The 26,974-nt window shown below is 45.4% G+C and overlaps 1 protein-coding gene across 1 annotated transcript in view; it reads left to right on the forward strand.

Moving 5' to 3' along the window:
* Nucleotides 1–25,794, forward strand: part of LOC308352970 (histone-arginine methyltransferase CARM1-like) — a gene marked incomplete at both ends in the record, with an annotated part of 123,475 nt that extends 97,681 nt beyond the window's left edge. The window contains 5 exons of the mRNA XM_080819496.1: nucleotides 5,789–5,870; nucleotides 7,072–7,157; nucleotides 9,659–9,748; nucleotides 11,632–11,769; nucleotides 25,701–25,794. Of these exons, the coding sequence (XP_080675622.1) occupies nucleotides 5,789–5,870; nucleotides 7,072–7,157; nucleotides 9,659–9,748; nucleotides 11,632–11,769; nucleotides 25,701–25,794 (490 nt within the window). The remainder of the gene's footprint in view (nucleotides 1–5,788; nucleotides 5,871–7,071; nucleotides 7,158–9,658; nucleotides 9,749–11,631; nucleotides 11,770–25,700) is intronic.
* Nucleotides 25,795–26,974: the final 1,180 nt, after the last annotated feature.

Here is a 26,974-nt window from a genome sequence, read left to right on the forward strand (position 1 = left end):
TCTTGGATGAGTCTGATACTCACTCTTCCAATGGGCAAAGGTGCCTTTGTGAAGGTGTCTGATCTTTAAAAGAGGTGAATTCCTCTTTCCATCCATTCACTGGAGTTCAAGCAGGCAAGTTACAGGCTTAGAAGAAACTAAAATCTGTGGTGGGAATAGGATCATTTTAGAAGTTCTCCACTTTGCACTAAGGGAGAATCTACTTTTAAGTTCATGGAAAGGATTCAGGACTTTAGCTAAAAACAGGAAGGGGAGCTGTGTGAGCCTTGGGAGTGTCTATTGCAAACAGAGTGCATATCCTTCATGCCAAGTCTCAACAAAAACTGTATTTAACTGCATCTGTCCAGTGTTTACAAACTGGCTTTTGTTCAAAGAATAAGCTTCGGTTTCTATATTCATCTTTTTAGTAACCTCTGTCAGACTCACAGCTCTTCCATAATTTCTGCTCCTGAGCCCATATACTGTAAATCCAGACATATGAATTCATAGCTCTAGAGCCAGTTCTTTGCAGCTGTTTGAGCAAAAATCTTACAGTTGACTCTCACTGGGTCAGATGCCAAACCCTGAGTTCACTGCCATGGTCTTAAGATGCTCTGATTGACTTGGACTGAGCCACATGAGACTCTCTAAAGATAAGACTACCTAAGCTGCAAGGACAGAGAGTAGGGGAGAGGTGTCCCCCAGAAGAGAATCTGGTGCTGTTACCAGAAGAAGAGCAACAAACAACAGATACTTTCCTCATCGTCTTGCCACAGGTCCGGTTGTTACGCAAACCGGTAATGTCTAGATTTACACAGGAACGCCCAGGGATGCGCCACAGGTTTCTTTATAGAATCGCAGGCTTTCCCTTACTTCTTCTTCTTTTTTTTTAAGATTTTATTTATTTATTTGACAGACAAGTAGGCAGAGAGGCAGGCAGAGACAGAGAGAGGAGGGAGCAGGCTCCCCACTGAGCAGAGAGCCTGACGCGGGGCTTGATCCCAGGACCCTAGGATCATGACCTGAGCTGAAGGCAGAGGCTTTAACCCACTGAGCCACCCAGGTGCCCCTTTCCCTTACGTCTTACGAAAGATGCACACTCTGAAGCTTCGTTTCTTTTAAGGACTGTGTGCTTCTTTCCCCCTCTTTTTTCATAGTAAAAAAAGATTTTAATACAAAAAGTATAGAAATATATCACATATAAAATATATGCCATATTACTTTGCTGGAGTTTCAACCCAAAAAACCAGAGACATAATGAGCTGAGCATCTTTATAGATACCCTCTACACAGAGGTATGTCTGCGTTCTGCTGATGGAGAAAATTGTTGCAAGCAAGCTTCAAGTCCTGGTATTTATAAGGGATGTGTAAGAAATTAAAAAGATACTATTTGTTCCTAGACATGCATCCTTCTCCTCTGAGGCTCCCCACCGGGCCATTCCAGCCCCCTTCAGGCTGCATCCTCAGTACCACGTGTGTCTTAAGTGACATTCCTGGATCCCTGTCTCTCTTTTCTAGTCTTCGTGGCTTCTGTGCCTCTCATCGGGTGGGCACACCCTGGGTTGTCAATTCTGGTAAAGCGTAGGACATTAAGACACAAAAAACCTTGCTTGTCAAACAGTAGAATGGAGTTTTCCCTTCTCCTTATCTTCTCCCTTCCCCCGCCATTTCTTCCTTCCTTCCTTCCTTTCTTCTCTATCTTTTTTTTTTTTTTTTTAAGCTTCTTAGTGGAGAGAAGTGGGGTTTTGGTTAGGATAGAATGAAGATGCAAATATTTTTATCAAAGTAAGACTTGTGGGTTGAGCCATGAGATCACACATTCATATTAGCAAAGAAAGGGCTTGTGTTGCAGAAGCTCCCGTCTGTGAAGGCTGGAGGCCAGGGCTAACATCTCTAAGAGAACAAGGGCTGTACCACGAGGCTTCGAAGGCAGATCCAGGAGGCTGGTGGGGAGAGCTGTGTGAGTGAGGAGGAAGGACAGAAGGTCGGGATGAGCTAGAGGAGAGCCAAGGACAAAGGAGGCCACAGAAGGGGCTTCTGTGGGTGCTTCTCCAAGCTGGACTCTGTGTAGAACTTGGAGAAGTTAGTGTCACAGCAAAGGGTTGGCCTCTTTCTCTGCGCTCTGGGCGTGTTCAGGCATAGCTAACAGTACAGTTATTTTCCTTCTGGGCTATATTTGCAGAACTTTCCAGATGCCGCATAGATTATGGTGGAGAGGGAGGGGAAGGGAGGGACAGCTGGAAATGTGAAGTCAAGACCAAAAACCACACATAGTCTCCACCTTATGGACTCATTAAGAGGCCGTAAGTTAACCTGGAGAATAAAACCCACGTAAGAAGAAAACAATGGAAATCATCCACAGCTTCCAAGTCGACAGATTCGTTTCCTGATTCACCACCCAGTGATGGTGGGTGGTGAGGAGACCCACAGAGATGCAGTCCCATCTGCTTTAATTATTTTGTGATGCATTTCAGAAGGAGAGTTGCGATTTCTAAGAACTGGAAAGATGATCCGGCCAGAAAGTTCTGAAAACCCAGGCAGGGGGCTCTTGGCCCACAGCTCTGCCTGCCCTGGGCACGGTGCCCGCGTGACTGATCACGGCTGCCGGGCTTTCATGGGCACTAAGCACACAAGGAATAGGGCACAGATTTGGTCTCTGCGGTTGTATCCAAGGCCCGGAGAGCAGTTTGCAGCCTTGGGCACTGCCAGGTGCCGGGCTGTCTCAGCCCTTGGGGACTGTCTTTCGCTAGCTGGCGAGGACTGTGGGACAGGTGACTGTAGTGTTCAGCCTTGGGTGCACATGAGAATCACCAGGTGAGCTTTTGGCAACAAGCAGGAGGGTTACACATCTGTATCATATAAACCACAATTGGACAGATGCGTTTCAAAAGCTTTCCGGGGGATTCTGAAGGATGGACAGGGATGACTCTTTCCAGGCTTTCTGGGGAATTCTCTGTCTCTGCCTCTGTCCCTCTCCTCCCCTTTCTATTCCCCTCAGCCACTTTTCCCTTTTCCCTCCTCCTCCCCTCTAATAAAAACTACTGTGACGATGACTTATTTCTCCAAACACCTTGATTCTCCTTCTAAATACTGAAGACATACTTTCAACTTGCAGGGATCTGTTTCCAAATATTCTCTAGGCATATAGGAGCCTAGTTCTCAGGATGTGTATTCATAAAATGACAGCTTCACCTGTGGGCCAGGCTGGCTGGGGTCCTTGGTGGGAGGAGATTAAGAAACAAGGAATGAGGGGCACCTGGGTGGCTCAGTCAGTTAAGCGTTAAGCACCTGCTGAGATCCAACCTGAGATCCCGCCCTGCATCGGGCTCTCTGCTCATCCCGCTATCTGCCTTTCCTCCTGCCGCTCTGCCCTACAACCATGCACACACACACACACACACACACACATATTCTCTCTTTCTCTCTCTCTCTCTCTCTCAAAGAAACAAAATCTTTTAAAAAAAAAAAAAAGTAATGGAACTAAAGAAACTTAGGGTCATGATTTTCCATTTCTCCATTATCCTCGTTGGCACCTCTACCCACTCATAGACCTGCGAAGGACACCAAGTCCTCGATTCATTCATAAAGAGAGATCGATGATCGCTAGCTGCAGGGCTGACTTTCAGCCCTCACAGCACACCAGCCCTGTACTAAATATACACTGATGAATAAGAAGACGCTTCCACTTTTTGGAAAAGATTTTATTTATTTTGAGAGAGAGAGGGAGTATGTAATAGTAGGGAGAGGCAGAGGCAGAAGGAGAGGGAGAAGCAGATGCCCCACGAAGCAGGGAGCCCGACTTGGGACTCGATCCCAGGACCCTAGGACATGACCTCAGCTGATCAGAGCTTTGCCAACTGAGCCCCCCAGGTGCCCCTAGAAAATACGTTCACTTTTAAGTGGCTTAAACTTAAATATTTTACTGTAGTACAAGTTTTAAAGCTTGTGAATGGGACTATTTGAGCTGAGCCTCAAAGATGGGGTAGGAATTAACAGGGCGAGAGGGAAAGGGGATTTCTGGGCAGAAGGGAGAGCAGGCAGAGGCTCAGCGGTGAGAGATGCATGCGCCCTGCGGGGTCTGTGGGTCGCTCGCAGGCTGAGAACTGGCCATCGATTGAACGTTATCAGGCCTCCCTGCCTCTTTTGATTTCGGATTTAGAACCTGGCTTTGGGTGGTCTTTCCATCCAAATTGAGCTGCACCACAAATTTAAATTTTGTTATGTTTATTCTTGGTGGTGGTGGTGGTGGTTTTCCTCTCTTCCCTGCCGGTTGGCAGGCATGGGATTGGGAGAGGATGGGGAGGGAGGAAGTGAATCCCCACCTGATTCATAGGCTCGACAACACACACGCACAGGCACACACATGCACACACGCGCACGCGCACACGCACACACACCCTTATTAGGGAAGCTGCTTTTCTGGCTCAGGATAAAGACTTTCCAGTGATAAAGTCTCCAAGTCTGCTGTCTAGAATTGGGCCTGGGAATTCGAATTTTTTTAAAAATATTTTATTTATTTATTAGACAGAGATCACAAGCAGGCAGACAGGCAGGCAGAGAGAGAAGGGGAAGCAGGCTCCCTGCTGAGCAGAGAGACCGATTCCGGGCTCAATCTCAGGACCCTGGGATCACAACCTGAGCTGAAGACAGAGGCTTTAACCCACTGAGCCACCCAGGCACCCCAGGGAATTCGAATTTTTAAAAGCCCCCCCCTACCCAGTCCTCCCACAGCACAGTCAAGATTGGGAACCACTGCCCTGGTCCCTAGTGCTGACCCGAGAAGGCGACATTCCGAGGGTAACAGCCGACTTAGGCAGTCCAACAAAACGCCACACCCTGATCACAGGTCCTTGTATTAACTCCCTTAACCCCAGTCTAGCCCTGCAGAGGGAGCACCCGATTATTCCCATTTCAGACACCGGGAACCAGGAACAGGGTTCAGGTGCCTTGTGTGGGGCCCAGAGTCGGTCACTGGCAGAGCCCGAGTAAAGCTTGTCTTAGTCCACGCCCCAGCTCTCTCCTCTCAAGTGGAGCCACTAAGCCGAGCAGACACAGAGCACATGCTGTGGTCGCCACACGGTCTGAGCGGCAGCAGGGACACGAAGGTAAAGCGCGTCCAGTGGTGTGGCCGTATCGGCTTCGCATCTGGCCCCCAGCAGGCAGGAAGCGAGGCTTAGACCGTTGGTCGAGTTCTTTCGTCCGAATGTCACTGACCCCAGGTGTGAGAAGAACCGTGTGCCACGGACTGTGACCAGCAGGCTCCAGGTCACGCGCGACCGTGGCTCTCGGCCGCCACAGCCAATGCCATCAGGAAGTCACAGGCCTGTGGCTAGGAGAACTGAAAAGAGAAATCTATTTCCTGAAATGGCAGGAACGTGGGAGGGACTTTGGAGATGGAAAGTCATGCTGGGGGCTGGATAATGAGAGGGTTGGGGAATTGTACTTCAGAATTTGGACAGCATGTCCCGGAACAAGCAGCCACCTTGGGGCGTGAAGTCAAGGGTGGGAAGGTGGGAACCGAAAGGCCTTTGTACCCACAGACGGCCTCCGTGAGCTTCCGCGGGCGTTGTCCTGCATCTCGGCTACCCCCCACCCCACCACAGGTCAAGTGCAGGTCCGCAGAGTCGCCAGAGAGCAGTTCTTCTCTGCCACTCGTTCTAGACCAGTTTCCCTTCACAGGCTCGCACTCGTGCTCGCGGCCACGTTCGAGGACCTCTGAGGCAGCCTCCCAGCACGTCCCAGCTGTAAGGGCTGGGGGGCCTCTGGCCAGGGCCGAGGTGCATGTGGTTCTCTGTGCTCCCTCTTTCAGGTACCAGCACTGCTTCTATGGGGTCAACCTGTCCAGCCTCCGGGGGGCTGCAGTGGACGAGTATTTCAGGCAGCCGATAGTAGTAAGTGGCTCTCGTGGCAGGCTCTCCCCCACGTGTTGTCCTGGACTCGATTGCTCACTCGCTCCTGCACCTGGCGGACAGTGTGCTGCCAGGCTCTGCAAAGCCGTCGCCGAAGAGAAAAAAGAGCTCCTCGGAGCGCTGTGTCGTCAGGTCTTCCCCGCTCATCTTCCAGTCAATTAAGAAAGTTCTCAGAGAATGATGCTGTCACAGCAAGGAGATTTTCTGGCTGCCTCTCAATAAGTAACTTCTGATTCCCCCACTGCCCTGACTCACCCCATGTCCACCCTGAGCCCTCACACTCTTTCAATAATTCATATCTTCCCATTGATTCTGGTGGCCCGAGGCCTGATAGAAGAGGCAGCTTTGTAAAATAAATAACATAGAACAGGAGCATTGCTGTCAAATAGGTCGAGGTTTCCATCATGGTCCCCTCTAACTGTGTGACCTTGGACAGTAATAATTTGGCATTACCCAAAACTGGCTTAATTACTGGCCCTCAAACCTGCGGAGCCTGGAGCTAGCGACCCACTGCTGGAGTTCAGGCAGTGTCACCCGAATCTGATCTCTCTATCCTGAAAATTTATCTCCATTGCCTCTAATTTATCTCCGTTCCCAGACAGGGTCTCCCCTCCTGGTACCAAGATGGCTTCAGGAACTCCAGCCTCAGATTTGTACAACTCTTAAGTCCCACAGGAGAGCCAGCTTTTACCTAATAACTCGGGCCAAAGCCCCCGAATTAGTTTAGCTAGAGCCTGATTGTCCTCCCTCGGGTCGGGTTCCTGCCTGTGAAACCATCTTCAGGGGAAAAGTCATGCACCGACTGGCCAAGCTAGGGTCACTGGCCATACTGGGAGCTGAAGGAGGGCTGAGTTTTTATGGAACTTCTTAGAACGTGGTGAAGGGATAAAGTCTGGATGGTTGAAAACACACCAAACACCTGCTTCAGAAACATTGGAGGACTGGATGACATAACCTTAGCACTTAGGAAAAGCATGAAGCATTCCACACTTGCATAGTAAGCCTGGAATAAACGCTAGTCGTCATTATGGGCCTTATTCTCATTAAGCTCATGCCTTCCAAATCCTAACTCTTGTTGACTTGAAATTTTGGGAGGAAAGCCAGCCCACAGTTTTGCTGGGGTTCCATTTATCCTGATAGAAAGATAACTTTTCTGCTTCTCCCCCACTCCCCACCCTGCCAGGACACATTCGACATCAGGATTTTGATGGCTCGGACAGTCAAATACACAGTCAACTTCATGGACGCCGAAGAGGCAGATCTCCACAGGTTTGTAAATACCAGTGTGGCTCTTGGCTTTTACAATCTCCACCTCGCTCATCCCCAAACTTTAGTGCAGGGTTTTGCCACTCACGCAGGGGAGAGACCTGAGGTGGGAGTCTCACCCAGAATGGTGCAGTAGTACTAGTCGCATTTTACTACCAAACGAGGATGGTGAAGCTTCTTCCGTAGGATTGGTTTAAGAGTTGCGTGTGTAACATGAGTAGTAATAGCTTGTGCTTACGCAGTCAGTTGGCATTCTGAGCCCTTTACACATACTGACTCACAACAGTGCTCTGCAAACAGTACCGTTGTGACCTCCGTCTTACAGAGGACAGGTGCAAGGCAGAGTGGAACAGTAGGTTGTGCAAGGTCACAGAATGACGGAGGATGTGAGACTGTTCCAAAAGCTCCAGAGTCCGGGCTGCTAAAGTCCTCACCTGGGCCAGGAACGTTCAAGAAGCAGAGCTACAGCTTGCTGAGTGCTTGCCTACCTGAGTGCTGTGCTAGGCGTATCGCAGGCACGAGCTCATTTTCAAAAACAGCACTTAGTAAATGTTCATGTTTGTCTCCTTCCCTCCACCAGAAGAGATTCTGGAATGAGAACCCTTTCTGCAGATCGTGATAGGAACCTGCCGGGCATGACCTTTCACTAGTATTTTGCCTTTTTCTCCTTGAGAAGATCAGTGTGCCAATATTTTTTTTCCCGGGTATGCAACTAAAGACCCAGCCAGGTTGTTATTTTGCCCGGGCTTCTGAGGAAGCAAGGGCCAGACTTCAGCAGGTGCCGCTGGGCAGCTCAGACCATCATCTGCCTGGAGATCACAGCGGGCGCAGGGTGCTGTCCTAGTCGGGGCAGCCTAGAACCCACTGCCGTCCTCGGAAACCACGTCCGTGGCTTAGACCGCAGGAGTTGTCCTCCTCGGCGCTGTTCATGCACCGGGCGCAGCTGTGGCTGTGTGTGGCATCACCCACCCTCGCCCACCAGCCTCTGTCCAGAGCGTCCCTCCTCACTTAGTCCAGAAGAAGGAGCGTGGCCACGTATGTCCTGGCAGTAAGAGCTTCTGCTCAGAAACAACACAGCTCGCTTCTGTTCACGCTGACTTGGTCGAAGGCCATCATGTGCTGTGCCTGAGCCCGGCTGAGTGGGTCAGTGTCTTCCTGCCGTGTGCTCCGCTCGAGGACTGGCATTTGGGAGCAACTCTGGTGACTCCCACGGGCCCGGACAAAATTGGCTTCCGTCAGCTTTAGGTGCTGCTCGGGGCCACCTCCTGAGTCTGGGGAAGTTTGAGGTCTGTGTCGGCTTTCCATTCTCCATTTGCATGTGTGGTTTTGGCAGATGCTTACTGAGACCTCGCCAGGTACCAGGTACAGTGCCGGTGCTTATGCGGGCTCAGAAAGTAACTTCCAAAAGCCTACACTTGAAGAGCTCAGTCTACTTAGGGGAATACCCCCCCCCCCACAACAAAAGGAGAAATAATGGCAGTGCAATTCCAAACAATTCAGTGTGATCAGCACAATGGAAAACTCTAGAAACGCTCTGACTGCCGCAGGGTGAAAGAAGTTAGGGCTTTGCAGGCACCATACATGCAAAGAAGGTATGATCTCCTTTGAAAATCTTTAGAGCACTCACTAACCTAAGGCTCCCCTCAGCAAAGGACAAATAAGATCATCTTTTAACTGTGAAACACTGTGAAGTTCACAGAGCGCTCTCCTGTGTTATCCCCCTGCCCGACACGCACGAGAACCTCGCAAGGGAAGCGGGAGGTTTTGTCACCCATTGACACGTGACAAAACCGAGAGTCAGAGGACATAAGTGACTTTCCAAGTTAGCATCTATACTTTGTGTTATCTTTTCCACTCTTCTTTCTGTTCCCATTCATCCCCTGTGTGGTAGAAACCACAGCCACGTCTGCGTGATGTTTGCTGTGGCCCCGGGCGAGGTTCAGTGACCTCCCCGAAAAATAAATGAACTGTGACAGTGACCTTTATAGCTGGATGCGTCCCCCTGTGATCTGCTTCATTTTTTAGCGGCCGACCGGCCTTTCCCGTCTGAGCAGCGGCACAAGGGAGCTGCCTCGCTTGGCGCTCTGACATCTGGAAGGACGGGTGTCACCTGGGCCTCGTCCTCCTCTCCGGGGCTCACACCCCGCTCTGGATGTGGCCCTCCCCCTGGGGAGTCCTGGGTTGCCCAGCGTGGTGATGGAATTCTTGCTGAATTTTGTCAAGAAGCCACACTGTCACTACATCAAAAATTAGTGATGTACTGTATGGTGACGACCATAATATTAAAAAGAAGAAGAAGAAGAAGAAGAAGAAGGAGCCACATTGTCAAATGCGTAATCATGCACAGAGAGAACCCTGCTTCCCAAGCTGGAGTGCTTAAGAGAGAAAGAAAATAGTCTGGGAATGTTCTGGTTGATCGCTCGAATGTATCTCGTATGCCTGTCAACAGCAACAAAATAATTCCAAGTGTTTCCATGCTCTCTTTCTCTTTTCTTTCCTTGCAGAGTAGAAATCCCCTTTGTGTTTCAGCTGACGCAGTCTGGCCTCGTCCACGGCCTGGCATTCTGGTTCGACGTGGCCTTTGTGGGATCTCTGTAGGTATCATCCCCTTCCACGCCCACTCGGGCCCTGTGCCGTTCCCCACCATGTGTGATCATGACTCCAGGGTGTTATAAAGTGAATTTCAACCACCATAACGCTCATTTCTCTAGGTTTCAAGAAAATAAAGCACTGATGCAAATGGAACTTTCAGATTTTAGGGCCAAGTCGAAATGAGACCGTTTTCCGCAGTGTCCTTTCAGCCCTGGCTAAAATCCTGGGAAACCTCCGGAGATAATTGGATTAGGATTTGAAGGAAGGACGGAGGGTCTGGGCTTTATCATACCTCTTGGTCTTTTCCAGAATAAGTGGTGTGAAGGACCGCAGTCGCCCGCCTTGTCTTCTGTCTCACCATCCTGGTTACAGAACAGCCTGTGTCCATCCGGGTGCATCCAGACTCAGACCTTCCCCCTCTCTGGTTCGCACCGTCAGCTCCTCAGGCTAGAACCCTTCCTTAGTGACGAGGCAGGCATGGACGGCTGACGCTAACAGCCACGGCCGCTGACATCTCCATCATGTACTCCTTCCCCCTCCTGAAAAGATTTTAAAGCTTAAGGGAAGAGAGGAGACAGACCACCTCCAAGTTGATTCTCAGTGTCTGGCATTCCTCGTCAGGGCTGCACCATCCCCGGGACCCCCCCCCCCCCAAATCTGTGCTTTCTTCCTGACTCCCTTGCCAGGCTTTCTCATGTTCTCTGATGGGTGAAGACAGTTGCTCTGGGTCACATGACCAGGCAAAAGGCAAACTTCCGCAGCACAGTCTCCTCTACTCTGTATAAAAGCGTGCAGGCTCATCATTGCATCTGCAGAGGGAGAAGGGCTTGTGGGTCTGTGATAAAACTCAGGGAGCTTGGGGGCTCAGCAGGGAGGGGATCCCTAGCGCCTCATCTGGGCTGACAATCAGAGAGAAAGAAAAGGATGTATGAGTCATTCCTGCAGAGAGAAGCGTATTTGTCCAAGGGAATCCACGCATTGATGTCTCCGACTTTCTCCCAGTGAATTTGTTCCTGCGGGAGCAAGGGAGATAAGCTAGACGTGGCCCGCTCCAAGGGGAGAACTTCTTTGAAGTCAAATGCTTTATCCTAAAAAGCTTTCAAAAATTTGCATTCTACTCTAATATACTCTAAGTGTATTTTGATCTAGAAGTGGTTTATGTTACTTAGCAGCTAAATTTTGTCAGGTATCCCCACAAAATCTTCAAGTCAAAATGGACCCTCCCTCCGTCCAAGCCAGAGACATAGCCTGAGCCCAGGACAGGTGACCTTGGTGTTGGAGGCCCAGCCAGATGTTCTCACCTCTTCACATAAAAGGAAGAATGTCCATTTAAACACTTTCACACACATATACATGAGGAAGTCTGAGCTGGAAGGAGTGTAGAGACCATCTGCCCAGGAGCTTTTCTGGCTTCCAGAAGCCTCATCAGGTTCTCTGAACAGATTGGCATGAGACAGTTAAGAGACCAGCTCCAGACTCCTCACCCTGACAGATGCTTTTCAAACAAATCATTTCCCAGTTGAACTCTGTTACTTTTGGGGCTTCTAGTGAACTTTGATGCAGAAGTAAAGATTGATAGAGTGGCCAAGTGCACGGCTTTGAACCTGGCTCTCCAGCTGTCCTCTGTGTGGCATTGGGCAAGTCCTTTAACTTCTCTAGGCTGACCTCATTGAGTTGTTGTAAAGACTTAGGGGGATAATACACACAAAGCTCATGGTCCAGTGCCCGGCTCATGGCAATGACCTAAACTGAGCTATCCTTATCTTCAAAGGATTCCATGATTCGAAAACCGTGGAAAACCAATTCTTAACCCAAGTCCCCATGGCAGCCCATTAAATTTGAGCCTGGAATGTAAATGTCTCTTCACTCTTTTCTTGCCCCACAGGGTAACTGTTTGGCTGTCAACAGCCCCAACTGAGCCTCTGACCCATTGGTATCAGGTGCGGTGTCTTCTTCACACTCCGCTCTTTGCCAAAGAAGGAGAGACCCTCTCGGGGAAAGTGCTATTTGTAGCCAACAGACGGTAAGCAGGAGCGTCCCGACGGGAGACCACCTCTGTGTGCTGCTCACTGATGGGGAAGGGGGTGCAGGAGGTGGGAGCCTTTCCAGCACCTAGAAGTGTGCGCAGCATGGTTTACAAAAGCCTGGCTGACTTTGTCAGGTATGGTCAGCTGCGGGGCTCAGGGCGGCAGGGATGGGGAGCTTGGGCTAACTCAAGGGCAGCATTCTCCAGCTGACTGCAGAGGAAGGAAAGGCATCCATCTGCTCGTGGGAGCGCTTACCAAAGGCTCAAATTATCAAGTGCTTTAAATCCCACATCAGCTTCCTGGCCTTCCTTGCAGCTAGCCACACACCCCCAAATTTAGCACAGCAACATCGATCTGTACCCAGGGGGACAAGCACAGCAGGGCCGGTGCACCCTGTGTCAGCCAGGACTGGCGGCTTCCCTCTGATAATGGGTTTCACGAGGCCTTGGCAGCGATTAGTTTGATTTATCTCATTTTGAAAATGCTCTTTTCTTTCACCTTGCTGGAGCTTCTCCTGGGTGAATCGGAGGAGAAAGGATATAGCAGAGTGGTTCAAGGACTCTCTGGATCTTAAGGGTACTCACAGGTCATCTCGCTCCACTTCCTTCCCTCCCTCTCTCTCCCGCTTTCTTGGGTTTGTGCTTGAATACTCCTGTGACGGAGAGCTCACCGCTTCACATACCAACCCTTCCGTTTCTGAAGTCTTGATTTCTTCCATTACAAAAACCTAACGCATTCACATGTACATTCAAAACTACAAAAGTGTCCAGAGCCCACACACACTGCCACCCCTCGCCCCAGGCCCCAGAGGTGACGCTGTGCTCCATAGCCTTTTAGGCGATTTTCTGTGCATATACTAACCAAAAATTTTCGTGGGGTTTTTATCGTTGTTTTACAAGAAGACTAAACTAACAGTCTCCAACTCACATTTTTACTTAGCAGTGAGTCCTGGATCTGTGCAGACAGGTTGTTTTGTCATTTTACTAGATGCATCAGAGATGGACATAGGACATGTCTTTTTTTAAGTTGCTGGGTTTTTTTGTTTTTTTTTTGTTTTGTTTTGTTTTGTTTTTTGGCCATTGCAAAAAACTCTACACTAAATACCCTTGAACAGGAAGATTGTACAGTGGCAAGAATATTTCTACGTGAGATCCCTAGAAACGGAAAGGCTAGATCAGAGGTTATGTGTATGTTACGCACTGATAAATACTGCTTTTCTTGGTGGTTGCACCAACTTCCACTCACACTGCAGCGGACAGCCTTGTGTATTCCTGCACTTCTTCCCCTGCATTGCCCGTTACTGGCCTCTGTGGTTTTTGCGTCTAATAGTAATAGACCCAAAAATCACTTTTTAAAAAAATATTCCATTTATTTATTTGACAGACAGATCACAAGCAGGCAGAGAGGCAGGCAGAGAGAGAGGGGGAAGGAGGCTCCCTGCTGAGCAGAGTGCCCAATGTGGGGCTCTATCCCAGGACCCTGAGATCATGACCTGAGCCTAAGGCAGAGGCTTTAACCCACTGAGCCACCCAGGCACCCCCAAAAGTCACTTTTTAAAAGTTGCATCTGGTTATTTGGTTTCTATTTCTTTAACTACTACTAAGGTTAAGTAACTTTTCATACGGTCTTTGGCTCTCAATGTCATGTACTTTAGACATCTCTGATGATTACAGAATGACTCTTGCTGTCGATCCTATCTACCGCTTTCTATTCATTGTACTCATTTATCTTACTTCCGCTTCTGAGGTCTGTTCCAACCTCCCAACGGCGGCTGTTTAACCATTTGGAAAGTTCTTCCAAAATCCTCCCAGTCTTCCTGCCTCTTGGCTAACATCTTCAACTCCTCACTCCTCTAAGTGATTTTTAAATTGTTTGAGATTTTAAGTTCTCCCCCTCTGGAAATGAATCCGGTTCATGGAACGTTTCCAGAAAGTCGTTTACAAGAGAGGCATTCCTGCGGCAGGAGAGTCATGGCAATGTTCACTCGGTCTGTTTTCCTCACCTCACACTCTGTCCTGTTCAGTCCTGGCGCAGAGGCATCCTACTTCCTGCAAACATGGCTGCCCAGTGTGTCTCCAGGTGGGTCTGCCGTGTCACGGTTCTAGATGCGTCTCTGCCTGGGAGCCTTGCCTGCCCTAGTTCCTGCACAAGATGCTACAAACAAGAACTACAACTTGTGCAGTTCAGAAAACACTCCTCGTCTTCAGGGCCTGTGTTTTGGGGAGCACTCCCTGAGGACGGCTGCCCGCGGCTCTCTTGCTTCTCTTTGCACTTCTGTACTATTTTCCCTATGACCTATGACCAATCTCAAGTGCTTTTGTATCCGTCGTGTATATGCTAGAGTTGGTAGATTAGATCTTTCTCGCGGTTGGACAGAAAATGAGGTCTGTGGTCTGCAGTGTCTTTCTATTCTGCTTGTTTGGGGATGGCTTCCAGGAGAAAAATGGGAGAACACTGATTTTTACCATGTTTACCCTGAAAGTTACCACTTTCTTCCCCAATCTTCATAAGCCACCTATGTAATGATCAGTTCTACAGGGGGAAAAAAAAAGGCTCAGGAGCAGTAGCCTATATCAGCCTGGAGTTTGGACTTGGCTTTTCTACTGCTTGATAAATTTTTGCTTTCAAATATTTATATGTTAACATACCATAGGATATAATTAGGTGAGTAAATTTAAACCATCTTATTGTTTCATTACTTTCTCTAACGTATCTTGGGTTTCATCCTCATCAGTCATATTTTCCTACCGTCCTGTCCTTTGTTGCCCTAGTCAGGAAGAAAGAAGCAAACCATTCCCCTCCCACACCTGTGTCATGACTCCCAGGCTCCTCCAGCCCTCCATCCCCTTCCTAAAATACCGATGTTCTGTTGCTGGTTTTTGCCTTTATGTGAGCATTCCAAAACGAAGGCCCGAGTCTTACTCTATGGCATATCCCTCCTCACTTAATACACTTTAGAGGTTCAGCAGTGATGTGGAATGACCACTTGAATGAAGAAGTCATAGCTGATGATCCTTCTCTTAGTAAGAATTTCATCTGGCACAGCTAAAAGAAGACTCTAAGATATTATGGACCCACAATGCTTTGCAGCAGGACGAAAGGGAGGGAGGGAGTGGGAGGGAGGAAGTTCTTCATATTAGACCAGCACCCAGGTGCAGTGAGAGAGGCCAGCTTTGGGTGCCTCCTGGTTTTGTCCAGTCTCCTCTGCCCATAGTTGGTGCTTGAGTGATCTTGAACAAGTTAATGAATTTCTCTAGCCGCAATTTATAGTAATTGTGTCATCAGGCTTGGCAGGTATTAGAGAAAACATAGTATAGTCATCAATACACAGTAGCTCCACAGAAAATCTTAGCTCCGTTTTCTCCTGCCTTATGCTCTTTCTTTTTCTCATTGTATCCCAGCAGAGTGTTTGCTTTAAAATTCTTCTCTTCCTTGGTATTTTCCACGAACCTCTGCACTTCCTGAATGTCAGCGCTTTGACGCTCTTTTCAGTAAGGTGCTATGTGTTTGTCCTGCCTTTGGAGAGGAGAGCCCCCTTCCCGGCTGTCAAACAGTCTTTATAACCCCTGGCCTCCTGGGAGAATGTGTGCTGCCACACAGGTGTGACAGTGACTGCCCTTTTCTTCCCAGCCAGGGCCATTTATGATTGTACCATTAGCATTTTATTTCCCACCGACCCCCATCCTTCTGGAGCTCTCATTCATTTTGGTGCTTGGGACAGTCAAACAGAACTCACCTTACTTAGAAACTTTAACGAATTTATATCCCTCCAGTTTGTAGAAGTGGCATCCATGAAGCTTTTTGGTCACGTGCACCTATGAGTAGAAACGTTTTATGTATGTGTCCTCCAAGTATACTACCATTTATCTTATAATTACGTGAGTATACTACAGTAATAGTAGAAAGCATAAGACAAAGTGCTTGATATAGAGATCTATGCGTATATATGTATGTATATACATTTATATACTACAGACACACATGCATAGACATGTCACTGTGTATATATATATGTGTATATATAGATACACACATAGAAATTTATGTAGTGTGTATCTTAAAAGATACAAAAATAGAAATAAAAAGAATGAATGGAAAAAAACACACAAATATACGTAGGCTGATTTTGGGTCTAGCTCAGCAACTTACCCTGGGCCAACATTTTTTGGAACAGAACTTAAAACTTTTGGATCCCTCTGAGGGATCCAAACTCAGGTTTGCCAGGGAGTTTGGTTTACAGGGAGTTTAATGAGCTTTGTTTTCGGAACTGGAAGAAATGCTGACCAGAGGGCTTGGGAGGCTCCGAGTGCTTCCCCTAACGGTCATTACTGAACTTGCTCCAGCTGGCACTCAGCTTCACTGGGCCCAAATACCTATATATTCGGACCGCTGCATCAGAAGGAACTGTAGGGGATGCTCTCGTGCCTGATTAAGGGCAGTGAAGTAATAGTATTTGCAGACGCCCATTTGCACAATGTTTCTTTGTTCTTCAGTGGTCCTCAGAATCTTCTAGATCGGGCCCTTTGGTCCGTTACATGCTTGGTGTCTCCTTGGTTGCGTTGGTCCCCATAATAACTCTTATGAGTTATTATAACTCTTACTGAACTATCCCACCTTAGCAAAACCTGAGAACTAGGTGAGCCTAACACATACCTTAACCGTTAGCTGGGGTTTAGAATCCAGCATTTACCTAGTGAATTCACTAGTGCTCAGGAGGTGTTAGGTGAACAACTGTCTTGGCTTCCGAGGACTGGCAAAATTCAAAATAAGAGCTCCACATTTTCTTCCATACCCCAGTGTACCATCCCTCCTCCTCCCGGGGCATGCTCAGTCCAACCCTGCTGAAGAACACTGGGGTGGTGTCTATGCCAGTGAAGTTCTAGCTAACTTCCTTCAACATAGGTAAACCCTCGGTGACTTGGGCCATTTTCTCCCCAAGCTTCCACTACTTCTGTTTCTCCAACCCCTTCTTTTATTTTTTTTTTTGACAGCTCTTTCCATCTTTACTTTTATATATATATTTAAAATTGTTTTTATTAACATATAGTATATTATTTGCCCCAGGGGTACAGGTCTGTGAATCATCGGACTTACACGTTTCACGGCACTCACCACAGCCCATACCCTCCCCAATGTCCATAACCCAACCACCCTATCCCTACTCCCCACCCCCCAGCAACCCTCAGTTTGCTCTGTGAGATTGAGTCTGCTATGCTTTTATTTCTTTTTGTTGTCTGATTGCCGAGGCTAGAACTTCCAGTACGATGTTGAATAGCAGTGGTGATAGTGGACATCCCGGCCGTGTTGCTGACCTTAGGGGAAAATTCCCATTTTTTTCCCATTGAGAATGATATTCACTCTGGGTTTTTCATAGATGGCTTTGATGGTATTGAGGTATGTACCCTCTATCCATACACCCTGAAGAGTTTTGATCAAGAAAGGATGCTGTACTTTGCCCAATGCTTGTTCAGCATCTATTGAGAGTATCATATGGTTCTCGTTCTTTCTTTTATTAATGTATTGCATCACATAGATTTGTGGATGTTGAACCATCCTTGCAAGCCCAGATATAAATCCCACTTGGTCGTGGTGAATAATCTTTTTGATGTACTGTTGGATCCTCTTGGCTAGTATTTTGGTGAGAATTTTTGCATCCATGTTCATCAAGGATATTGGTCTGTAATTCTCCTTTTTGATGGGGTCTTTGTTTGGTTTTGGGATCAAGGTAATGCTGGCCTCATAAAATGAGTTTGGAAGTTTTCCTTCCATTTCTCTTTTTTGGAACAGTTTCAGGAGAATAGGAATTAATTCTTCTTTAAACGTTTAGTAGAATTCCCATGGGAAGCCGTCTGGCCCTGAACTCGTGTTTGTTGGGAGATTTTTGATGACTTCCTCAATCTCCTTACTGGTTATCGGTCTGTTCAGGTTTTCTATGTCTTCCTGGTTCAGTTTTGGTAGTTTATACATCTCTAGGAGTGCATCCATTTCTTCCAGATTGTCAAATTTTCTGGCATATAGTTGCTCATAATATGTTCTGATAACTGTTTGTGTTTTTTTGGTGTTGGTTGTGATCTCTCCTCTTTCATTCATGATTTTATTAATTATTAATTAAATCATTAAAGAGAGTAATTAAATTAATAATTAATTAATGATTAATTAAATTATTAAAGATAAGTCTGGCCAGGGGTTTATCAATCTTATTAATTCTTTTTTTTTTTTAAAGATTTTATTTATTTATTTGACAGACAGAGATCACAAGTAGGCAGAGAGGCAGGCAGGGAGAGAGGAGGAAGCAGGCTCCCTGCTGAGCAGAGAGCCCGATGCGGGGCTCAATCCCAGGACCCTGGGATCATGACCTGAGCCGAAGGCAGAGGCTTTAACCCACTGAGCCACCCAGGCGCCCCAATCTTATTAATTCTTTCAAAGAACCAGCTCCTAGTTTCATTGATTTGTTCTCCTGTCCTTTTGGTTTCTATTTCATTGATTTCTGCTCTGATCTTTATTATTTCTCTTCTGCTGGGTTTGGGCTTTCTTTGCTGTTCTTTCTCCAGCTCCTTTAGGTGTAGGGTTAGGTTGTGTACTTGAGACCTTTCTTGTTTCTTGAGAAAGGCTTGTATCTCTATATACTTTATTCTGGGGACCCCATTTGCTGTGTCCCACAGATTTTGAACAGTTGTGTTTTCATTTTCATTTGTTTCGATGAGTTTTTAAAATTCTTCTTCAATTTCCTGGTATTTGCGTTCTTTTGAACTCAAATCAAAAGAATCATATCATCTGCAAAGAGAGAATTTGACTACTTCTTTGTCAATTCAGATGTCTTTTATTTCTTTTTGTTGTCTGATTGCTGAGTTCTTTAATTTCCTGGTATTTTAGTTCTTTTGAATATTTCATGTATTTGAGTTCTTTCCAGCTTTCCTCTTATGATTGAGTTCTAGCTTCAGAGCATTGTGATCTGAAAATATGCAGGGAATCGTCCCAATCTTTTGTTACTGGTTGAGACCTGATTTGTGACCCAGGATGTGATCTATTCTGGAGAATGTTCCATGTGCACTCAAGAAGAATGTGTATTCTGTTGCTTTGGGATGGAATGTTCCAAAAATATCTGTGATGTCCATCTGGTTCAGTGTGTCATTTAAAGCCTTTATTTCCTTGTTAATCTTTTGCTTAGATGATCTGTCCATTTCGGTGAGGGGGATGTAAAAGTCTCCTACTATTATTGTATTATTGTTGGTGTGTTTCTTTGATTTTTTTATTAATTGGTTTATATAATTGTCTGCTCCCATGTTAGGAGCATAGATATTTAAAATTGTTAGATCTTCTTCCTAGACCCCTCAAATATGATATAGTGTCCTTCCTCATCTCTTATTATAGTCTTTGGCTTAAAATCTTATTTATTGGATATAAGGATTGCCACCTCAACTTTCTTTTGATGTCCATTGGCATGGTAAATTGTTTTCCACCCCCTCACTTTAAATCTGGATGTGTCTTTGGGTCTAAAATGTGTTTCTTGTAGACAGCATATCGATGGTCTTGTTTTTTATCCATTCTGATACCCCCTGTCTTTTGATTGGGACATTTAGCCCATTTACATTTGGGGTAACTATTGAAAGATTTGGTATTAGTGCCATTCTATTGCCTGTAAGGTGACTGTTACTGTATATTGTCTCTGTTCCTTTCTGGTCTGTTTCTTTTAGGCTCTCTCTTTGCTTAGAGGACCCCTTTCAATATTTCCTGTAGGACTGGTTTGGTGTTTGCAAATTTTTCTAGTTTTTGTTTGTTCTGGAAGCTTATCATTTCTCCTTCTATTTTCAGTGACAGCCTAGCTGGATATAGTATTTTTGGCTGCATATTTTTCTCGTTTAATGCTCTGAATATATCATGCCCATTCTTTTGGGCCTGCCAGGTATCTGTGGTTAAGTCTGCTGTCACTCTAATATTACTATCATTGTATGTTGTAGACCTCTGGTCTCTGGCTGCTTTCAGGATTTTGTCTTTGTCACTAAGACTTGTAAGTTTTAGTATTAGATGACAGGGTGTGGACCTATTTTTATTGATTTTGAGGGGAATTCTCTGTGCCTCCTGGATTTTGATGATTGTTCCCTTTGCCATTTTAGGGAAAGTCTCTATTATAATTTGCTCCAGTATACCTTTTGCCCCTCTCTCTCTTTCTTCTTCTTCTGGGATCTCAATTATTCTAATATTGTTTCATCTTACGGTATCACTTACCTCTCAAATTCTTCCCTCATGGTCCAGTAGTTGTTTGTCTCTCTTTTGCACAGCTTCTTTACTCTCCATCATTTGGTCTTCTGTATCACTAATTCTCTCTTCTCCCTCATTTATTCTAGCAGTAAGAGCCTCCATTTTTTATTGCACCTCATTAATAGCTTTTTAATTTCACTTGGTTAGATTTTCGTTCTTTTATTTCTCCAGAAAGGGATTCTCTAATATCTTCCATGTCTTTTTTGAGTCCAACTAGCACCTTGATAATCGTCATTCTGAATTCTAGTTCTGACATAATACCAATGTCTGTATTGATTAGGTCCCTAGCCATTTGATACTGCCTCTTGTTCTTTTTTTTGTGGTGAGTTTTTCCTCCTATCTTTTATCCAGATAAGAATATAGGAATGAGAGAGTAAAATATTAAAATGGTGGCAAAGACCCCAGAAAAATATATGCTAACCAAATCAGAAGAGACCCAAAACCAGGGGAAGACGAGAGGGGGGAAAAAACAATTAAAAAATTTAAAAATATAGTTATTAGACTGTGAATAGAACAGAGCCACCCACTTGATTTTGGGTGTATTCTGGTCTCTTAGAAGAAACTACCTCATCGCTTCTCGGCCTTTTGGCTAAGATCAAGTGAAGAAACTACCTCCCAAAATTTTAAATAAAGAAAAACTTATATATGTTCAAAAATAGGGGTAAACACAATGAAGAGATGGAATATGACTGTAAAGATGAAAAAGATTTAAAAAGATTTTTAAAAAGGAATTGGTAAGATAAGTTGGTTGGAAAAAGAAAATTAAAAGAATATGATCAGACTGGAGCTAGATTTAGGGTTTATTTTGATCTATTAGAAGAAATTATATCCCAAAATTTTAAAGAAGAAAAACCTATATGTATACAAAAAATAAGGTTAAATACAATGAAGGGATAAAATATGACTATAACCATGAAAATTTTTAAAGATTTTTTTAAAAAGGTATTGATAAGATAGTTAAAGAAATGTTTAAAGAGGAAAGAAGAAAGTTAAAAAAATAGAATAAGAAAAAAATAAAATTAAAAAAATTTTACTTTGCAGGACTAAAGGATCATGATGAAAAAGCCATGAATTCTAAGTGTTGCTTTCCCCTAGCTCTGGAGTTTCGCAGTTCTCAGTGACTAGCAAACTTGGTCCTGGCTGGATTTCTTGCTGGTCTTCTTGGGGAGGGGCGTGTTGCAGTGATTCTCAAATGTCTTTACCCTAGGTGGAATTGCACCGCCCTTGCCAGGGGCCAGGCTAAGCAATCTGCTCGGGTTCGCTCTCAGGAGCTTTTGTTCCCTGGACGCTTTCTGTAGAGTTCCGGAGGACAGGAATGAAGATGGCGGCCTCTCAGTCTCTGGTTTGGTAGGAGCTGAGAGCCAGGGACCCACTCCTTAGTGCGCCCTCAGAGAAATGCAGTCAATCCTTCACATCTCCCGGGTCTCTGGCCACACTCTGAGCTCACCCAGCCTGTGACCAAGCGTTTCTTTCTCTGGTGCACGGCCCCGTTTGGAGTCTCCAAATGCAGCAGATTCCTGCCGTGGGCTCCCGCACCGCTCCTCCTGAAGGAGGAAGGAAGCAGTCTCCCCAGATCTACCACAGGGGTCCCTGCTCAAAGAGCAGTGGTCTGACTGTGCGGCAGATCACAGTTTAAGGTATCTCTGATCTGAGAGCGCACTCCTCTGCTCCGTCTCTGTAGCCAGCCTCCCCGCTTTAATACCTGCGAGGTCTGCTGCACTCAGACACCCCGGTCTTTCTGTGACCCCACGGGTCCTGAGACCACACTGTGCCCGTGAGGGCTCTACCCCTGCTTAGCCTCTGGAGCGATGTCCCTCAGTGGAACAGACTTCTGAAAGTTCTGATTTTGTGCTCTGCTGCTCTACCACTTGCTGGGAGCCGGCCCCTCCATTCACCTCCCCCCTGCGGTCTCTCTTCCAATCATGTCAGATTCACTTCTCCACATGTCCTACCTTCCCAAGAGTGGTCGATTTTCTGTTTCTAGAATCGCTCCTCTTCTTCTCTTCTGTCTTCTGTTGAGTTTGTAGATGTCCAGAATGGTTTGATAACTATCCAGCTGAACTCCTGTGACCTAATGCTATTTCAGTTTCCTAGTCCTCTGCCATCTTGCTTCCTCTCTCTATTTCCGTCTTTCTCTCCACCCTCTTCTTCCGTGGCAGTCAGCACTGAGCCTCTCCCTCCCTCTGCTGTACCTTTCTGTTTTCTCTAATAAAACGGAATTACCACATTCCCTAGAAAGACATGCCCTACATATGTTGTTCTCACGGTTCCAATCTCTGCTTGATGACAAAAGAAATGTTGGCATACAAAGCAATGATTTTGCACTTAATCCTTGAACTAAAGTATGTCCCCACGTATGTCACTTGACTCCATCTCCGTAGATTTAAAATAACTAATTCTGGCAGAGAATGAGGTTTTGTTTTTGTTTTTAGAGAATACACATTGCCACATAACTGGTTCAAAAGAATCCATGGTTATTTAGGATCCTGTGTACAGTCTTAGGGAAGAGTCTACATTATTGGTTGCTTTATTCACATTGCACATTAACTACAGAGTCTGGAGTTGGCCTCCTGGGTGTCGTGGCACCAGGATGACCTGCTCCTGGGATAGGAGAGTGCATGGTTTTCGTGCCGTCTTAGGAAAGGGCACATTCTCCCGTGGTTGGGTGAATCACTATCAAATTAGCCTGCCCAACCATCCTCCCCGCCACCCCCTGCCCCCGCCGCCACAGAAGGACTTTGAGAACAAACCTCGGCTCTCACTCACCACACTGAGCCATGACCTAACATGATATGAAGCTCTTTTTGCCTTCTGGAAAGCCAGGACTCTGAGGTTGGGTCAAGGAGAAGAGCAGGTTGAGAGAAGTGAGTATAAAGTGACAGTGTTATCTAGCGTTCTGAAGAGAACCTTGGTGGACACCCTATGGCAAGAACGTCCTGATCGTTTTTTCCGACCACACCTGGGACCATGCAGGTCTCCCTTGTGTCTTATATGCATCCGTGGACACACACATTTGCACAGACCTTGGGGTCCCCCATTTCTGGTTGAAGTCCTATATTAATTACTTCAAATTTTGTTAAGAAGGTGTCTTTCCTTTGGGAAAAATATGCATGTGTGTCGCTCTTTGAATTACTTGTGAGTCTTTCTCAGCCTTTCCATGACCAGGGGTCTGCCTCCCTCCTAAGAGCTTGGTGTCTCTGTGTCTCACTCCCCCCACATCTCCCTTCTGGTATCACAAATGCAGTGAACTACTGGATGTGGGTATCATGGAGGAAACGTACAGCAGAGTAGTTTGGAGTTAATTATAGGAGTTGAAACAGAATCGAAGAACATCTTTCTTTCTTTCTTTCCTTTTTTTTTTTTTAAATGTTTTTCTGTCTTTCCCTCTTACTTTGTCTGGCGCTGATAAAATCTAGAACTGGAGGTACAGGTTTCATAGGATCTGACATTGTATGTGAGCCTTTCCACTATTGGTAATGACAGGGTGGGAGGCCTTTCTATCTTTTAGTCATTTCTGGAATTTGAAACGGAAGCCAAACAGACAGGGAATTCAAATTAAAATAATAATATGTTAACCCCAAACATTTAAAATATTAAGGATTGGAAGATGGGTAATGAAATTAGCCTTTTGTACTTTGGAGGTGAGGAAGTAATTAAGTCCACTTTCTTTTTTTTTTTTTTAAGATTTTATTAAGTTATTTGGCAGACAGAGATCATAAGTAGGCAGAGAAGCAGGCAGAGGGAGAGGAAGGGAAGCAGGCTTCCTGCTGAGCAGAAAGCCCGATGTGGAGCTCGATCCCAGGACCCTGGGATCATGAGCTCATGAGCCAAAGGCAGAGGCTTTAACCCACTGAGCCACCCAGGCGCCCCTTAAGTCCACTTTCTAAAATGTCTATTTTAGCAGTAGGTATTGGGAACCTTAAGTGTCTGTGTGCTATAGCCTGGTGAGTCTCACACTAAGAATTTATTCCAAGGAAATAATCACAGATAGGATATAAAGATGTATTACAAGAATGTCCTTTAAAGCAGAATTTCTGTCATAAAATTGGATTTTTTAAAAGATTTTTATTTATTTATTTATTTATTTATTTTTAAGATTTTTTTTTAATTTATTTACTTGACAGAGAGAGATCACAAGTAGGCAGAGAGGCAGGCAGAGAGAGAGGAGGAAGCAGGCTTCCTGCCGAGCAGAGAGCCCGATGTGGGGCTCGATCCCAGGACCCTGGGATCATGACCTGAGCCGAAGGCAGAGGCTTTAACCCACTGAGCCACCCAGGCGCCCCTATTTATTTATTTGACAGAGATTACAAGTACGCAGAGAAGCAGGCAGAGAGAGGCGGGTGGGGGGAAGCAGGCTCCCTGCTGAGCAGAGACCCCGATGTGGGGCTTGATTCCAGAACCCTGAGATCATGACCTGAGCTGAAGGCAGAGGCTTTAACCCACTGAGCCACCCAGGCGCCCCATAAAATTCTATTTTTTTTTTTACTATAAGTAGTAATATGTTATTGCATGTTTATAATGTGTTATAAAAATATAAATATTTGAAAGTAGGGAATTATTAAACACATTATGCTATACCCATGTAATACTACTGAAAAATATATTGCCAAGAATTATAAGGTAGGGGCACCTGTGTGGCTCAGTTGGTTAATCGTCTGCCTTTGGCTTAGGTTATGACCTCAGGGTCCTGGGATCCTATCCTGTGTCAGAATCCCTGCTCAGCAGGACTCTGCTTTTCCTTCTCCCTCTGCCCCTCCCCACCATTCATGCTCTCTCTCTTGATTTCTCTCTCTCCCAAATAAATTTTTTAAAAGAGGAATTATAGGATAAGTGCTTGATTATGTTAAATAAAATTAGGAGATATGAAGGAATATTTTAGGTGATTTTATTAAAAATTTACATTTATTAAAAAATGGTAGTATGGAAAATAATGGTGAGAAAATATAGTAGAAGATTTTTTGTCCAGTGATGTTATGGATTATTTTATTTAATTTCTATTTTTCTTTATTTTTCAGTTCTACAAATGAATATGTAATACTTTATACTCTGAAGAAATACATATTTTTTAAAAGATTTTATTTATTTGTCAGAGAAGAGAGCACAAGCAGGGGGAGCAGCAGGCAGAGCAGGCATACATATGACTAATAAAAATCCCATACACATAATTCCTCCAGATTAGTCATCAAGGATATGTGTCTTATTAGCTGATCTTATCAGCCAGTTCTTGCCGGAATTGCATGAGCCTTCATCTGGGGTCTCTTAAAATCATTCACATTTGTTAACTGGCAGTCTGCAATTTTATGTCAGTATGAGATTTTTAAATTATCTAGTCTTCACACAATTAAGATTGTTTTGGTACCTCAGTGGGTGACCCAGAAAGTACCTCTGTTAATTAAAGCCATTTCTGTCATTGCCATTGGTAAAACCGGAAACACAATTAACTTTGTAATTTTTTAGATCACAAGACTATAACTGTCAAACTCTTCTAACAAATAAGTATTAGTAGCATCCAGATAAGCACACATGGGCCTGTACGAGATGCCACCCAGGCGCTCTTCAAACCCTCATGAGGTAGGTGGGTACGTGTAGGCAGCGCCCTCAGTGTATCTGAAGATATCTGTCTTGTCAAATGACGGGTTTTTGTTTTGTTTTGTTTTCTGCCATCCAGACAGAGCTATGACATTCAGATTGTGGCACTGGTAAACCAGACAGGCTTCAGATCTGGGAACATCCTCGATTTAAAGAATCCTTTCTTTAGGTAAGAAATGCTGTCATCCATTTCACACCCACACATATAAAATGTCAACTGACCGTAGGACCTGGTAAAGAGAGTCAGACTGATTCCATCTTTCCTAAGAGGAGAAAAGAAAAAAAAAAATCTACTCTTCCTCTTTAAGGAGACTTGAGTCTTGAGATGGAGTTGAATGTTTTCTGTTCCATTAAATGGAATTCAGTATGTACCAATCTGATCCTGAAACAGGGAGCACTGGGTACTCACTACAAAGCGAGCTCTCTCGTTCCAGCTGAGCTCTAATGAGCTGTGTGACCTCAGGCAAAGTCACTTCCTTCCGGCATTCGGGTTTTCTCTCACCCGCAAAATGCAGAGTTTGACTCTGGGCTCCTCTGACCTTCCCTCACTAACAGATGGTTTTATATAGTAGGTATTTTAATTCATCTAAAACACGAAGTCCATTGAAAATATGTTTTTGAGACATTTTTTGAGAGCACGTAAGTCAGAACATACCTTTCTTTAGAAGCTGTGCAGATTGTGTCTGATACAAAAAAACTTGCCACAATGAGATGGACACGACAGATATTTCTGGAGAAACTCCCCATCTTTACACCCAGTCAACGTGAGTGAAGTCGTGTTGGGTTGACGTGAAGTCAACCCAACAATGAAAACCACTGTCACTCTTTACTTTCTTAAAGACTTTCTCTCATGTTATAATGTCTCCCAAGGCTTTTATTCAAAGCATCATGTCTCTATAGTACTTTTTGAAAAGCATAAAGAGAGGAAGAAACACTGGAAACCAAACCAGGAATTCTTTGGCAGCGATGGGAAAATGAAATGGTGACTTGGGAGGTCATGGGAGGAAAAAAAAAAACAGGCAAGGCTGCAATTGTTTACATTGTGTGCAAATTGTCACACATCATAGGACTCTTTAAAGCCTATTCCCTTTTAGGGACGTGGATGCCATCTTTTTTATTTTTTTTTTTTTTTTTGAGAGAGAGCATGAGAGAGGAGAAGGTCAGAGGGAGAAGCAGACTCCCCAAGGAGCTGGGAGCCCGATGCAGAACTCGATCCTGGAAGTCCGGGATCATGACCTGAGCCGAAGGCAGTAGCTCAACCAACTGAACCACCCAGGTGCCCTGGATGCCATCTTTAATTCTGAGGGAAAGGGGGTGTTCTCCCTCCCATCCTCCTACACAATCCTGTCATAT

Source organism: Martes martes (genome assembly GCF_963455335.1).
Source record: "Martes martes genome assembly, chromosome: 12".
Classification (NCBI taxonomy): Eukaryota; Metazoa; Chordata; class Mammalia; order Carnivora; family Mustelidae; genus Martes; species Martes martes.